Genomic DNA, 16,264 nt, shown 5'->3' on the forward strand with positions numbered 1-16,264 from the left:
CAACTTATTGGCTAAGATTTCAAGCTATCAATCACCTACAAACATGTATAAAAGTAAATCTGCATCTATGAAGCTTCTCCTTAAGATATTATGAAGTTTATCTAATTTTATTTTTATTTATTTATTATTATCTAGGTAGTTATTGGAAAAATATGTATGTCCAAGGCAATAATAGAATTGTCACTATTACTATTACAATCATAGATATTTTCTAATGCCTTATATACAAAAGACACTATAGTCTTGGCTACATTTTGAGAACATCTAATAGTTGTATCTACCATCTATCATAATACACCAAGCATATAAATAATTGGATTTAATAAAATTGTTCTATTCTAAGAAGTTACATGAGATTGAGTGTCTTAGTTCAGTAAGGCGACATCATTGAATCTCTTCTCTAACTTTATAATCTTGACTTTTAAATTTTTTTCTTTATTCGATGCATGCTGCTTGTTTGGATATATAATTAAGCAATGATCCTTATTGTGGTTGAATTTACTACATTGTTTGTGCTTCAATTACTTCTTTTTGGATTTCTTCTCTATCTTGGCTACTTTTATTTTTTGTGTAGGTTTTTTTTATGTGCTAGGCCTTCTTCTTTTTTAAAAAATTAGAATTATTCTTGGTGTGGCCAAATTCACCATATCTCTAATAATATATAGTCTTTTCAAATTAGATTTTTACTATGCTATTTTTAGTAGTAGTAATCTTTTTAAGCTTAAAAATATATGTCATTTAAGCAACCATGTCAGTAGTATCAAGTTGACAAAGAGCCATATTATACTTCTTAATCTTATCAAATTTGTGTGCCAAAGTTGCTTTGCCATTATAGTTAAGAATAATTCTTAATGTAGCCAATTCCAAAAGCCACTTTTTAATCTTGGACAAAAAGATCTTGACAAGTTGACTCTTAGCAAATACATCTTATGATTCAATTTAAATTGTATCAAATAAGTATACATAATATGTAGTATGTCATTTTTTTTTATATGAAAAGTCTTGAATACATTTTATTTAATCATATCTAAAGCCTCTATATTTATTCTCAAATTTTTAACAAACACTTAGAATGGCTCATAAGATGGTGGTTCTCCTATTATAGACAAATTTTTAATAGAACATGATTTTTTTTTAAAAATAATATGACATGTGGTCCAAATTTTGTACTTGTAAAAAATGAGTTTTTATTTGGTTTATATGGCACTATAAACATCACATAATTTAGCTAATAGATAAAAAAAAAAAAAAAAAAAGTTTTAAGTTCTTATTTCTAAATCAGATAATTAGTTTTTAATAGCTTATTAGTAGATTATTAGATAAATATGGATCACTAAATAGGTTGTTAAGCTTTACTTACTTGTTGTAACCAAACACCATATAAAATCAAAAAAATTCTAATAGAAAAAACACACTCTAGTTGAAGAAATGTCACCAATAAGGATTGGATCTTTGAGTAATAAAATATATTTTCCTAAAATAAAACTAAAAGATCTTTGATGTTTTAAGTGAGTTTGCAAGGTTATATTAAAAGAAAAAGTGAATTGTTTCAAGGAGTTTACATAGAGCAAGATTTAGAAGAAATTGTATTATTGAATTAGAGATAAGTGGTTATTTAATTGGCATTGTTTTGTTGTTAAGTTTCCAAATTAGAATTAACAACTTTTTGGTAATATTATCAAGAAGTTAAATTAAATTTCAGTTGTTATTGTGTTAGATCCAATTGGTATGTTGTAGCAACTTGAGATTTTTAAAGTCAAGAAATGATTAGATTTATATTTTAAGTGGATTGCTTACTTGGTGTTTGACTTTTCTATTGTTGAAAATCCATCAAACTAATATTAACAATTGGAAGAGTATTGCATTGATTTATGTTAGAATTTAAAGCTAAGAGCTTTCTAATTTGACTTTCTATTAACTTGAAGAAGTTTATAAAAAAATAAGAAGAAGATAATTTCTTTATTTAAATTGGATATCAACACCAATTAATTTAAATTTAGGATAGAAGAAACATTGGCAAGTGTGATTGTAACAATTGTAGTTAATACCAATTGGTATCATTCACAAATTCCAAAGCATTAAAACAATGTTTAAGTCTAAACTAATTGATAAATGCTTATGTTTGTCTTAGCTTTCTTATTTGGCAATCTATCTCTTTATAATTGAATCTATAGAAATATTAGCTAAATCAAATTCATAGAAAAAAGATAATTACAGAAGCACAAAGGCATTGCAATCAATACTTAGAGATAAAAAGTTGGTATACAAATAAATATTCAATGTGTATTTTAACCTCTCCAAACTCCAAAGCCATCCTATACTATTTATAGGAGTATCACTAAGATTGTAGAATTAAGATTAGTCCACCTTTATCTTATATAAGTTGGCATCTAATCCTTAGAAATAGAGGCCATGGAAAGCCTTCATATAGAAGCAAGCTATTTTTACTAACAACATCTCTTTGTTTAATTTTTTTTACAAGATTTGGTCACAATCAAGGAAAATTTGCTTATGGACCATTTGGATTTAAAGAAACCAACTCATTTTTGAAGAGGATATAAAGAGTGACCTCCATAGAAAAGTTTGATTTAGAAAGGTTTGATAGAATATAGATAAATTAATTAGAAACTTGCTTTATACTTGACACACATGATTAGTCTATTAAAAAAATGGAATAAATCATGGATAGCAAAACACTTAATTGAGTATAATATACAAAAAATAATTATATGGAACTTTAGAATATCACAAAATGGTTTGATATTACATGAAATTGTAATTGAGAAGAGAACAATAGTATTACCATTCTGTTTTTGACAAATTGAAAGATTTCATAATCTAAGAAATTATGTTTTTAGGATAAAATATGAATTTGTTTAACAGTTTGTTGAATGTTACCTATATCATTATTAGTTCTCCGAAATGAATGAAAAACATACCTCAGCCTGCATGAGTCTGGCGAGAACTTTATGCATGACAAACAGTTCGCATTGGAAAAGATGAGCATGATCAAGAAAAATATTACAAATTTTGGTTGATGAAGGAGCAAAAAACCAAATTATATTCACTCAATAGTGCGTGCAAAACCACAACTCTGACAACTCAAAGCCAGGAAGACCCATTTGGGTAAAAAAATTAATGTTTAAAGATAGCATACAAGAGGCAGCCAAGTGAACAAATCACCGGTGAGCTGAAGACCGCCACCTTTTTGGCCAGCTAGTTAAAAACCCTCATATTCTAAACGATGCTTCGAGGTATCATCACAATCTGATGATAAACTCTCAAACAAGCTCTCAAGGATAGCAGAATATTGCATTTGCAAATGCAACCAAATCTTCTCCCCTCCGCAATCTAGTAGGATTAAACCCCAGTTGAGAAGGGTCACTACCACTGCATATGAGGTTTGTGTAGCCATTTTTGTGCTTCTAAATTACTTAGAGCTGGATAAGCCCTTGCCAAAGTCATACTTTGACATAATTTTCTATTTTAATGAGCAATATACAGTCTATTAGTACAGTTTGGTAGGTTTAGTGAGATCTACTCCGGCTCAAACGCCAACACTCTAGTCGCTGTTCTTCGCTTATGTACAGGTTAGAGTTGACGGAATTGCAGTTAAAGATAAGAATTCGTCACGCTTGCGCACTTACACACCTTCTTAATCTCATAACTTCTCGACTGCAAAACAAACACCCCAAGGCAATGTAAATCAAGATATTATGTAAGAAATCTGAACGCTCCCGCAACACAAAGATGTCCTACATGATAATATTATGTTGGTAGATAATATTTATAATTAGAGCTGTTCGGGCGCGCGTAAAATACCTACATCGAAACTCTTGGTCACGAACCACCTGCAAATGAAGGAGAATTTACGTGATGAATAAGAGCATTTGACAGTTGTGAAGGACATAAATGATAGATGTCATCGATGGATCTCAACACATGAGCAAGCATTAATAAGTGATTGTACGTATGAAAAGCAGCATAGTGAGCGAAAACCCTACGAAAGTAACTACTAAAATCTCCAGACATCACAAAGGATTGACTAACGAATTCTTAGAGCATATTAAAAAGAAACTCATATAAAAGTTTTCACTGTTATCAGATTCTAAATAATGCACTCGCCACCGCGACACGTACTAATTATATTTCTTAGTAAATAGCAAGAATACTACTTCAGTTCATTTGATGATTCTTGTAATAGTGACAAATTGCTCAATTAACGAGTACATACCTTGACCTTTGACTCCAGTGGACTTGGGGCATGCAAAAAAATCATCTGTTGCCACACTCGCAGAGCAACGCTTTGTCCATATTTAATCATTAAATTGAGACGGAAAAGGCAGGCCACAGCCTCATTGTATATACTGCAGACGAGAACATGAATCAGTAACACAGTCAAAATAGAAGTTCCCTTATTTCTGATTATTTACAAAAGAGAATGTTCCGGAGCAGAAAAACAACCATATTCGTTGCTTAGCCTCAACAAATAGCTTCAGAAAATCTCGTGTATAAGAGTGTCTGCAACAGACCTGAGCCGATGCCGATTACATGCTGTTAAAAAAGCCACCAAGCCATTTAGAATGCTTCTGATAGCACGAAAGACCTGTGGAGGATGCACCAAAACCAAAGAGGCGCGAGGATGAGCAGAAGGCAATGAACACCGGGACTTTGCCTCGGTCACCATAAACCAGCTAATGTAAATCATGTTCAGTTTCAGTAATTTGAAGAACCCCTGGACTTCAATTAAACATAAGATTAATGAAAGCTGAACATTTGCTGCATTCTCAAAATTAAGCCTTGAGAATTAGTTTGACATAAATCGAAAGAAGTATTGTGGTATAGAACATTGTGATGTGACCTGCACATTAGCTGGTACCTAACACAAACTTCAGAAGAACTTCACAGAGACATTTTACAATACAACTGATATTTGGCAAAAATCCCCCATCCTTCGGAGGTTGACCAGCCGTAATTATACTCAACAGCCCATTCTCCACGAGACCTCACCTTAGAAAAAATGTCGTTCCAAAGGGCACGCCATAACGAGGGATAAGGCGTTGCCGCCTTGGCAGTCTTGATAGTTAAAGCAGCAGGAGCAATGCTAATACGTATAAATTGCATCAAGTCCACGAGCCCATCGGTTAGGTTCTCTGCAAGTAACAAGATAAGTCGCACCACCTGTAGAGGCAGACTCACTAATGTCCAAACTGCCGCCAAAATTGGGTAAATGCCTGCAAAATATTCATAATTGCAACAAGGAGTTTATCAAACTGCACTACATGCTTTGAAAACAGTTCGTTTTGATTATATAAATATTTGAAACATGAGAAGTCCTGTACAGTTCTAGTTAAACTAGAGGCAAAGTTTTACTAGAACATCAAACCTCCAACAGTTAATTTGAAGCAAGAGCACCCACCGAGGTTCCACACAGTGCTTAGCAGCAAGCAGAAGGGCCAAATTATGAAACGTAGAAGACTGCTGAAAGCCATGAATACCGAAGAAAAAAGATCGCAAAAAGACTGCAGTGTCATTGATAAATGATTCCAGCCACCCAGAAGTACTCCAAGCAGCAAGCTCCAGGCAGGGAGTGCTACTTCAACCAACAATGACAGAGGCTTCACAAAAGGCCACATCAGCAACTGGAATAATTGTCTGACAGCTTTGATTGACATAAGCAACCACCGAAAACCTTTCTCAAAGTTCTGTAACATCAGCATGGTCCCAAGATACTTAAGCCGTGAGATCATCTCCCAAGATTCAATCCACTCGAAGAGCGGGCCGCACAAGCGCGCTGCTGTGGCCTTGAGGATAGGGACATTCTTGTATAAGTCATAGAATCCAATTAACACTGTCACTATAGAAACTATGAAGTAGACAGTTGCACAGAGCGGCCGCATCCACGGACGATATAGCTTGCAGAAAATTGGATATGACTGCAAAAAAACCACCCACGAGGGCAACCCGGCTTCTATCATCTTCAGCAGCCGCGGATCCGCCGTAGCAATCTTTTGCAGCTCAAATGGCAACACAGGATCCTTGAACCTAAAAACAATGAGTACGTCTCCATAAGTCTCCGTAGGGCAATCATCGATCCCTGCCAAGTAACACCTTTCCGAAATGAAACCTGCGCTATTTGATTCTGTGGCAAGGGCTTGACTCATATCCACAACTTCCCTTGATGCCAACGGCAACAAAATCCGATTACTATCAATTTCTCCCTCGAAAACGTCTGACGAAGGAGTAGCGCAATGATTCCGTTCACGATTTACAAGATCTTCTTCGTCATACCCCTCTTCAAACTGTGAATTACATACTGCATGTGAAAAGTATTGCTGATTGTCTTTGAAGACATCCCAACTCCAAGAGCATTGACGCTGGATACTGTGTGGCGACGAAGGGGGAGTCCAATACTCCTGGTCATTCTCGTTAAAATCTTCCTCAGAGTCTAAAATGTCCTCACCAAAGGATGTCACAGTACAATAATCACTGACATCATCCTCTACATACCCGTCACGTTCATCCGCATCAGAGTTCTCATCAATACTGACACTGTCGTCCGTAGTCAAACGCGGAGAAAAAACTTTACAAAAGCATCCCTCCGAGCAGTTGGCCGAAAGTCTGGCAACAGAGCACTCTCCTAAGAAAGTTCCAGCAGTTGATGAGATAGTCTCCATGGATGGTTCACGCCTTTCTGAAGAATACCAGGCTTGAGCTTGTTCCAGATTGTCGAATTCCCTCTTCTCCATTGTCTTTACTTCCATGGCAACGGACGTGTCCGTCTGTCCTCAAAACATCGTTTTTCATCATCACTTCAGATCTCAGCCTAATTTTTATTTGAAAGATGAACGTAATGAATTCATGAATGGACCTCGGATTGAAATTTGAGATTATCTCTTGCACACAACTCACCAGAAGCTCATTGCTGTAATTTATGCCACGAACACTGGCCCACTCCACCTCGAAGGCCACGCAACCGTGTAGCCCCTGAGGAGAGGTCTTCACAAGAGGAAGAGACCTGAACAAATTCTTAAAGTTCGACCAGGTCGATAATTCTTCAAAGCCCTGGTGTGGGTTAGCCAGTGCACCACAGCAGTCCTCGACACTCTCCCTCCTTCGTCGGTTAGCAAAAGGAGAGACTCTAGACTGCAAAAGATAAGTGCGATGACCCAACCCAAGCATCAGCAATAAATACCATATTTGAAATCGTCGAAGAAAATAACATTTCCCGAAAAAGAAGGATCAGCATAAAAAACAGGGAAAATGCTGTATACCTGGGTGACCATAAGCTGCCAAAGCTCTGCAGGCCTAAAACGATATTCTGGTAATGTCCAAGGCTCATTGTCTACTAAGAATACTAGCTTGGAGTTCTCGTTCGCAACTAGCACAAAAAGTCTGGAGACATAAGACTGCAGATCTCTGCATTCCACACAAATTTCAAATTCTCATAAGCCTTGACCACAAGAAAGCAAATAACACCCTCATAGCCGCTACTCCAAAATTTCTACGAAAGGATGTGGAGAAATCTTGAACATGCTCTTTACATCAAGACCATTGAGTGATAACAAAAAAATTACCTAATCTGTAGGGTTGTGAGCTGGTAGAGCTTAGCTCCCATGTCGCCCGCCATTCCGTCCCTCATGGCAAAGGGAGAGCATCACCTAGTAAAGAACGACATCATACTGGCTGTGGCCACAGAAAAATCAAGGGCGAGCACGATTTGATGAGTGAGGACTAGATTTGGACAGAAACAAAACAGAACACAAATTGAAGAAAATGGCAGAAATTGCGACCATTAGGTTTCATTTCTAGCTAGTATGACCTAACATAGCATCACTTACAATGACTTAATCATGCAGAGCAATGCCCAGCATTGAAACAAGAACTAGAGGCAATGTGGAGAAATAATGTAAGGTTAGCATAAACGACAATGCGGGAGCAAAAGAGAAACTTCCTACCAGCAGAGTGCATGAACGCTTCGAAAACCCGTCCTGTTGGGGTAGGAAGCAGGGCCAAAATATGATGCTTGGTCTTGTTCCACGAACATAGAGGCCGTACACGTAGTGTACAGCAGCTAAAGGAATGACGAATGAACTGTTGGTACCTTTGGAGTTGATAATGCAAACTGCGTATATACTCCCACTCGGAATTCAATACAGGCAGTTACTATTATATATCCAGATTTCTTCTCAGAACTATTTTAAGGCTGTCGATGGCAATGGGTATTCAGTACAAGCTACTAAGCTTCCCAATACTCTTGCTAAAGGCATCGTGTGGGAGAATTTTGAGCTTCGAGAATGAGAACGAAGTTGTGCAATGGAGATTATTCTCTTCTCTTACCTTGAGCAAGGTGCGTTCCGCCCTTTCAAATAGAAAACCTGCATAGCAACCAAATGTTCGCACACTTCAGGCGCATATCCAGTAACTAATTAACAAGATGTATTGCTAGTGTCCGTTTAATAAACCAACCTCTTCCTTCATCATAACCCTAAACTTACTACCATAAGTCAAATGCCCCAGCACTCTTGCAGCGGTTATAAAGCCCTGAATGCCGTCACAAGCTCCAATCGCCTAATGAACATGAAAATCTTTCGCACCCAAATATATCCACAACCAACGAACTTACAACGATACTTGACAATACACAGCAATTCGTCATATTAAAAGTCTAACAATTCTCAGGCCCCGCTCCCGCCGTGGCAATACCTCAAAACTAGGACCAAACTCTAGTAAAGTGGAGAAGTTCTGCCTCCCTGTAAAATACTACACCACTCAAAGAAAATTACATAAAAATGAAATAGGCATTTAAAGTAGAGACGACGATCTACAGAAACTTGAGAACTTACGGGATGCACTTAATGCAGCCACTCATCACAACTATCCCGCCTCGTCAAAATGCATAAAAACTCCCTGAAACATCAGAGAATCTTCCACAATCCATGTAAATGCCTAAAAATCCCGTGAAATCACAGATTACACTCATCGAAGCGTCACCGGGAAACTAAGACAACAATGCATCCTAAATCCACCATAACCACCGACACACCACACAACAAATTGCGCCACTGGCTCACTCCATCCGCATCAGCCAACATCGTGATGAGCCCCAACCAACACGAACCGTTCGGGAGATCGTGGAGGGCCACAGGGAACATCACAAGAGCCTCGTCCGCTTCTCCGCAAATCTGCAAGGCCTCCCCGAGCCTCTCTCCCCGCTTCGCCATCGGTTCCACCAACTCCCAATATTAGCAGATCGCAGAAAACCTTCGTCCAACAGACGATCAGCGAATCTCTCTTCCCGACCCGCGGTCGGAGACTCCTCAGCAATGACTAGTCGATGCCGTTTTAGACAGGCTCTCGAGAAGAGGATTAGAACCCCCGGCCACGTGCAGGCCTGTCCAGACCCGAGCTAATTATTGTGCCCCAGCTGGCTCCCACCGACGCTCTGCCAAATCCCAGCCTGGCGAACGGGATCACGAATTCGTGATCCCTGATCGACAAGGTGGCACCGAATCAATGCCTTTCCCTTCCAGACATTCGACGCTCGTGTCTTCTAGCACACCCACCTGCCTTCACAGCACTGGAGGCTGCCCATTGCGACCCTCGAGCTCGCGATTCTTTAATCACGCATCGATGCGGCACAGGTACCAGCTTTCTGTTTTTTTTTAAGACACAGCCGGAGTATACCCGATGCATTGGTTAGAAAGGTGAGTACATGGCCACAGTTAGCAGTTTTTGCAGTTGAATCTCCGAGTTTACCAAGCATGTAACAATGTCAGGTTAGTTTCCCGTTTTTGCTGGTGAAGCTCCGACTTGAACAGGCACGTCGTGACGTCCGACCACTGACGCACATCTCCCTTTGTTGTTTCGATTCCAAGCACGGGTCCACTGACAGAGCAAGACCTGTTATCATTCCATGGTGTCGTTACCATCACCACGACGCTCGCTGCATCGGATCCAAATCTGAAAAAATGTGCATCAGCTAAGTCATTGTTTCCATCCATTCGCTTGGCTCTCGCCCGTCAAATCTCCCAACAAAGGGCAGAATCCTTTCTCCCTTGGCCAGCTTCCAATCCTAGCATCAGGTTCTGGAAGCCTGCAAGCTCATCGACACCCGCCTATGATCGATAAACTTGCTCCACCGTTTGTGTGTACCCGACGAGGTAGTTTCGGGGCGAGCCAGGTTTTTGTGGTGAGGCCTGTAAATTCATGGAACTCGGATGATCCGAGTGTTTACAGATAACGCTGCCATTATTGAAATGTTATTCTTTTTTGTTTGTTTTCCGTGACCCATTGCAGAGATCCAGATTGGTTAAACTCTGTGATGCTAACGGAATCTTCATACTTCTCCATCTTTTGTCGCTGAAAAAGATGCAGCTGGACGGCTTTCACGGTGTGCATTGGGACGCTCCGGATCCTTCTTGAATACTGTAATATGTGTTGGTCAAGGACTCGGACAGATAATATTACATTTCTCAATTGATATAACAAATGGATTAATGGGGATTTTTTTTGATAATGTGTGAACTATCAACGTTTTACTTTGATTTCAACCATGCGTACACAAACACATTCTCACTGTTTATAAAGTATGGATCTGATTGCTGTGATAGGACTCAAGCTTTTCCCTTCTTGATGTGCACATTCTATCAGAACATGTAACAGAACTCCACAAAAATGGTATGTAAAATATGGACCAATTATATACTTATTGCAATAGTACAGAAAAAAAAATAATGGCAGAAAAAGTAGACACAGAATTTAATGTCTTTGTTTAAAAATACCCCTTTTGAAAATAAATATCAATTGCATATTTAGGTTACTGCTCAAGCATGTTTTTGTAATGAAATAAATTCTTTTAAATTTAAATTTAAATCTCAGATGAGTCTTTAAAATATAAAAAATAAATAAGATGTCATTCTTGCCATATTATATGTAGTTTAGTAAAAAATATATTGTTTCATTCTTCTAAAGAGAATAAATTTCTTTACTTATTCTCACTAATTATAAGTTTTAGGATCACATTATCAATGATAAAAATTAAAGATATTAGAGGATTAATTCTATTATATCAAAATTAAACATTATATATTGTAAAAGAAAAGAAGAAAAGAAGAATTTGAATACAATAAATTAGAAAAATAGTTCAATATGGACATAAATAGATTTTAAAATATAAAAGAGAAAAGAAAGAATGAGCGTCTTTTTTTTCTCCTTTTTTAATTAGAAAATCTTATTATTCTAATTGATTTTTTTCTATTATTGAAATGGATACAAAGTTATTTCATAAATAAATGCTCTTTCATCTTACTTACTATCTATAAACTATGCATAGTTTCTACAATTAAACATTAGAGGTAATACATATAATTTTGAAGAATTAATTGTTAGAGTTTTGAATAGCTTATACTAAATTTGATTAAAGTAACAAACATGTATGTGTTTTTAGAAAAGAACTTTGTATATGTTTAATTCTTTATTAAAAAAATAAAAATATACATATTTTTTTAATTTTTTTGTAGTGAACTTCATTGTCAAGGAAAAATAAAATAAAATAATACTATTGAGACAATAATAGGATATTTTAATGAATTACTGTAACAAAGTTTATTTTAGTTCTATAAGACCAAAATATTTTTGATCTAGTTTTGATTTGTAAAATACTTGAGATATCCATTTTAAATATTTTTGGCTTGAAATTGATGTGTTGTAGAAAACATAAAATAAAAAAAATACATAATACAATAAAATGAATAAATAAATAAAATACATAATACAATAAAATAAACAAATAAATAAAATATTACATTTTTTTTTTAATAACTTAGAAAAGTTTCATAACAACTATAATGGATTTCATTTAGATTTTAGTAATATTAGATTGGTTGTATTGGTTGATTTTATATGAAGCCTTCCTATTTCGTTAGTTACTTTCACTTTATTAGAATAATATATTAATATTGATTTATTTATAATATTATTATTATTTTAATTGCTTTAGATTTTTTTTATTTGTGTATTATATGCTTTTAATTCTAAGAGATGTATCACTTGTCTTACAAGATTATACTACTAGGCTATATATTCAATTTATGGTTAAAATTGTTGTATGTTCAACTAAATAGTATGACAAAAGTACTTTTAATTTATTTAGATAAGAATAAATTTTAGAGATGAAAATTTCTTTTATTTTGTCAATCTTTTTCTATTGCAATTGTTAAGTCATTGTTATCTATTTGAGATGGCTAATCTCATAATATTTTAGATTTAAGTTTAAAGCTTCTTGATTGATACAAGATTTTTATTTTATTTTATTTTATTTCTTATATTTTAAATTAAAATAAAACACTCTTTTATTTTAATTAGAGATTACAATATTAATTTATTTTGTAGTTGAAGAAATGGATATACTTTTTAAAATGTGCTTATTAAATAAATAGTTCAAAAAAATTAAGTAATTGTAGAATCCTTTTTATTTCTAAGCTATTTAATTTGATGAAGAATATGCTTTTGTCTTAGGGTGTTCTTAAGAAAAGAGCATAAGCCAACTACCTTTGAAGTTGATGAAACAATTGTTCAAATACTAAGTTCAAAGGCTTCCAACCACAAAAATAATAATTATTACAAATTTACATAAAATTACAATTTATGTGAAAGAGTGTCAAAATTTATTTCAAAAAGATGATATAAGTCGATTTTTAAAAAGATGATATAGGATGATATAAGTTGATATAATGTTAGAAGTTTAGTATTTTCTAAAATTATGGAAATACCTAAAATAAACATTTTTCATAAATTATTCTTATAAAGATCAATTTCTATAAGACCTTTGTCTACTTAATTCTATATAATTGTATCTTTTGTAACGTAGTTTGTCAAACATGTCTTTTGTACTAGTGGTTCTTTACAAATCATGTCTCATGCTCAACCTAAACTTGGTATTTTCTATTACCACTATTTTAGATTTTGGGTTGCCTTATATCATGTCCACACAAGTCATGTTAGCCATCCAAGCATTGAAACAAGATTGTAACTAATTCCAATAATCTTAACCTTTCTTTTCAAAAAAACCTTAACTTAAATTTAGATTGCATAAGTGGGATAAAACTCTTTCCAACGCCAGTCGAGCACCATGAATTTGAAAATCTATTTACATACATGATAAAAAAAAGTTGACTTTAAATAGAAAAGAATGAACACTACAATTGCTGCCCTCCCAAGCCACCATCTTCCATGCCACCTTTCACCTTTTCTGATCTTTTCATTAGCGGAAGTGGCAACTTCTTCAAACTCGGGAGTGATTGATCTTGCTTTTGATGATCGGAGATTCTACGTTCAATGAACTTGACTTCCAGATTAGGGTTTGAGTTCATCAGGACTTGAGTTTGATGATATTGTGCAGGTTTTGTTGCAGTGTCAGCTTCGTCGCAGTGAGTCTGGCAGAGGCCACGAGCAAGACAGTCCCGTCGTGGGTTGGTCGTTGTCTCCAAGTTAGTGCCGTGAACGGTGGGGACTTCGAGGAGTAACATTCTGTGCTTGGCCGAATCTACGTGAGTCAGAGATGGCGTCGCACCCTCTGAGTTTGGTCGGCTCTGCCTGATAATTTCTTACGTCACTGTTTGTCTGCGTCGAAGTCAGATTGATCTGTTCAAACTTCAAATTTATATTTTATTCTCATTTTTAATTTGTTTTGAAAATCTATAATTTCGAATCGTTTTTTTTTTTTTTTTTTTTTTTTCCCTCTGGAGGTGGAAGACCTGGGACACGGTTTACTACCCGAGGATATCCGTCAGCGTTAGAACTTGGTCAATTCTGGTGGAGCATTTCAAGGTCTGGTCTGTATTTGTCAAAGCAGAGGAACCGATTTCTGTCAGTGCTTAATGGATATGAACATGAAGCTGTTGTAGCTGCAAATATCTAGGTGTCCCGCTTCGATTAACGGAGGTTACGAGTGTCGGAACGAAATTGTGGGGCCCCGCAATCATCGTTGTTTACAGTATTCGGTGGCTGTACTGTCTCAGTATTTGATTGGGTGCAACCTCGGCCGGACTTAACGATGAGGGCAGGGAAGTAAGGATTAAATGATTATTGGTGGTCGTTGGAGAGCATGGAGAAGGCATTTAAATTTGAATTATTTTTTACACATTTAGATTCGCTTGCCCAAGTTGGTCATTATGTTGAATAGAGAACACTGAGCACTTCAGAGCCGTCTGTAAGTGACCATCTTTCAGAAGAGGGAAACTCCCTTGAAGAAGTTCGCGTTTGGTTCCGTTAATTCCAGTGTAGAGCTAATAGAAGCATTTCTTTCTTAGGGTTACGACAGTCAAGCAGTGTGGATGTGATATAGGGATGACGTTAGTCTTACAGTAGTCTATTGCTAATATGATCTTTGGCTGAAATGATTATTACATGCAAAGCACTAGGTGTGCTGACAAATTCAGCTAAAGAATTTGAAAGTTGGTGGCTTTTCCATCTCAATTTAAGGAATTTCTTGGGCCTTAGGTGGTAGAGTTATTTTTAATTATTTACTATAAACCATCTTGTTTAGGTTGCTTTGATTTCATAATTAGTTTAACCTTCAGTGTTCAATTCCATCTTGTGAGTGATTGATATGGTACAGACAGTTATCTTAAACATAGCTTACAAAAGAATTCTCACGTGGAATTTTTGGATTCATACCTCAAACCAGTAAGTACAGAATGGCGATGGATGACACGGACATCCGGCATCACAAAGCTCACAAACCAGCATTTCAAATCGAAGAAACGTTTAGTTTCTACATCGTATACTGCTGTGTGCCTCTTCAGTGCGAGAGTTCAAAACATTCTGACCTACCTGCGTTTCACCAGCTTTGAAGGGCCGAGGTAAACCACCAAAAGTTGAAATACACAGCAATCTATCAAAAAATAGATTTAATGGCTTCTATGTGAAGTTTCTATGGAACACCTGATTGCTGCCGAACCGCGGAATTTTGATACCTTAACTACGGACGAGAAGTACACTTTTGGCACTTCCCAAAGAAATGCCTAAGCCCTCCTCCAACCGCGGCATGGACTTCATAGCGGACATGCCTCCAAGCCAAGTAGCTTCATAAACTTTCCCATATCGTCCTCTCACTACTTGTTGGCGCAGGTTCAAAAAATCCTTCTGCACCTTCCAACTCCTGTCCTGCTGGATTTGACTAGCCGACAATTGTTGTTTTCTCTCATTATGGCTTCTTAATGCTTTCTGTATTTTTTGGGCTGCACTAGTTGCTACACACTCACGCATTGAACTGTCAGTCATAGAACTCGAACTATCCTTGCCACAATTTGAAGTACTGGAGACACCACACATTTGCTCCAAGGGACTGAATACTTCATCACTTTCATGCACCATTTTATGTGGATGTCCATGTAATTGAAGTAATTGCGCAAGACCCGACTTTGTTATAGATCCAATCATCTCCCCAATCTTCGCAGAAGGATCTCATTCATTCCGACAAAATCGCCATCAGAATTTTTCTACTCGAGCGTTTCGGAAGTGCCGTACACCATATTCCCAATTTATCATCGAACATGAATACAAGCAAAAAGAAACCAGATACGAACAATAAGCAAAACAAGAGTTGCACTGTACTTTGACAATAGTCTCACAGCTGTTTAAGTCATCAAAGTTACAATGATCAACAACTTTGAATGAGTACAAAAGCTGGAATCCACTATCTATTCAGAGTAACTCGCCATGAAAATGTTCCAATTTCGTATGGATTTCGGAGAAGGAAGGTCGTCGATCAGGTTCAGCCCAACATGATTGCAAAAGGTCTCTTAACCAGGGTTGGCATGTAGTGGGCAAGTTGGGTCTCAGGCCAGACAAGATTTTAACCCCCAATTTCTTCCAGTTCATATTTGGATATGGATCATTCCCAGTCAAGATATGAGAGCATATCAGAGCGAAGCTGTAAACATCGGCTGCAAAGACATCAACTCCAGGGAGCCTCACATTGATGACTGGAGAATTTGAGCTTCCTTCCATTTCTGACTCGGATTCCGAACTGGAATCCGACTCTGAACAAGCTTCATCTTGATTGCAAGATGAAGTGAAGTTTTTGAATTGTACCTTCAAATACTCTGGTGCTTTCCACTTGACCATATCCAGCTTATGTGCCTGACGTGAAACAATCAGTTCGCTTTTTCTTTTGGAGCAAACAAGACCAAAATCGGCTACTTTCACTGTCATGAAATTCGGATCTCTTTGGTTCGCATAAGAGACAAGAATGTTCTTT

At 36.6% G+C, this 16,264-nt stretch overlaps 1 protein-coding gene and 1 long non-coding RNA gene across 5 annotated transcripts; both read right to left on the reverse strand.

Moving 5' to 3' along the window:
- Positions 1 to 3,107: 3,107 nt before the first annotated feature.
- On the reverse strand, positions 3,108 to 7,686 carry LOC112294660 (uncharacterized). 2 transcript variants are annotated; one of them, XM_024545369.3, is made up of 9 exons: positions 7,578 to 7,686; positions 7,275 to 7,419; positions 6,913 to 7,146; positions 5,420 to 6,782; positions 5,011 to 5,234; positions 4,533 to 4,606; positions 4,235 to 4,367; positions 3,827 to 3,851; positions 3,108 to 3,675 (listed from the first exon to the last, which is right to left on the reverse strand). In XM_024545369.3, exons 1-9 carry the CDS (start codon positions 7,640 to 7,642, stop codon positions 3,662 to 3,664), a joined length of 2,277 nt encoding a protein of 758 aa, XP_024401137.1. In that variant the 5' UTR covers positions 7,643 to 7,686; the 3' UTR covers positions 3,108 to 3,661. The 2 variants fall into 2 exon arrangements, with proteins under 2 accessions (XP_024401137.1, XP_024401135.1); XM_024545367.3 differs by having other exon boundaries at positions 3,823 to 3,851.
- LOC149987534 (uncharacterized) lies at positions 7,646 to 9,336 on the reverse strand. Of its 3 annotated transcripts, none has more exons than XR_016497888.1 (4): positions 8,847 to 9,333; positions 8,341 to 8,378; positions 7,959 to 8,125; positions 7,646 to 7,686 (listed from the first exon to the last, which is right to left on the reverse strand). It is a non-coding gene; the product is annotated as an uncharacterized LOC149987534 (long non-coding RNA). The 3 variants fall into 3 exon arrangements; XR_016497890.1 differs by having other exon boundaries at positions 7,653 to 7,686; positions 9,122 to 9,336; XR_016497889.1 differs by lacking the exon at positions 7,646 to 7,686 and having other exon boundaries at positions 7,971 to 8,074.
- Positions 9,337 to 16,264: the final 6,928 nt, after the last annotated feature.

This window comes from Physcomitrium patens, chromosome 17 (genome assembly GCF_059467195.1).
Source record: "Physcomitrium patens ecotype Gransden chromosome 17, ASM5946719v1, whole genome shotgun sequence".
In the NCBI taxonomy this organism is placed as follows: domain Eukaryota; kingdom Viridiplantae; phylum Streptophyta; class Bryopsida; order Funariales; family Funariaceae; genus Physcomitrium; species Physcomitrium patens.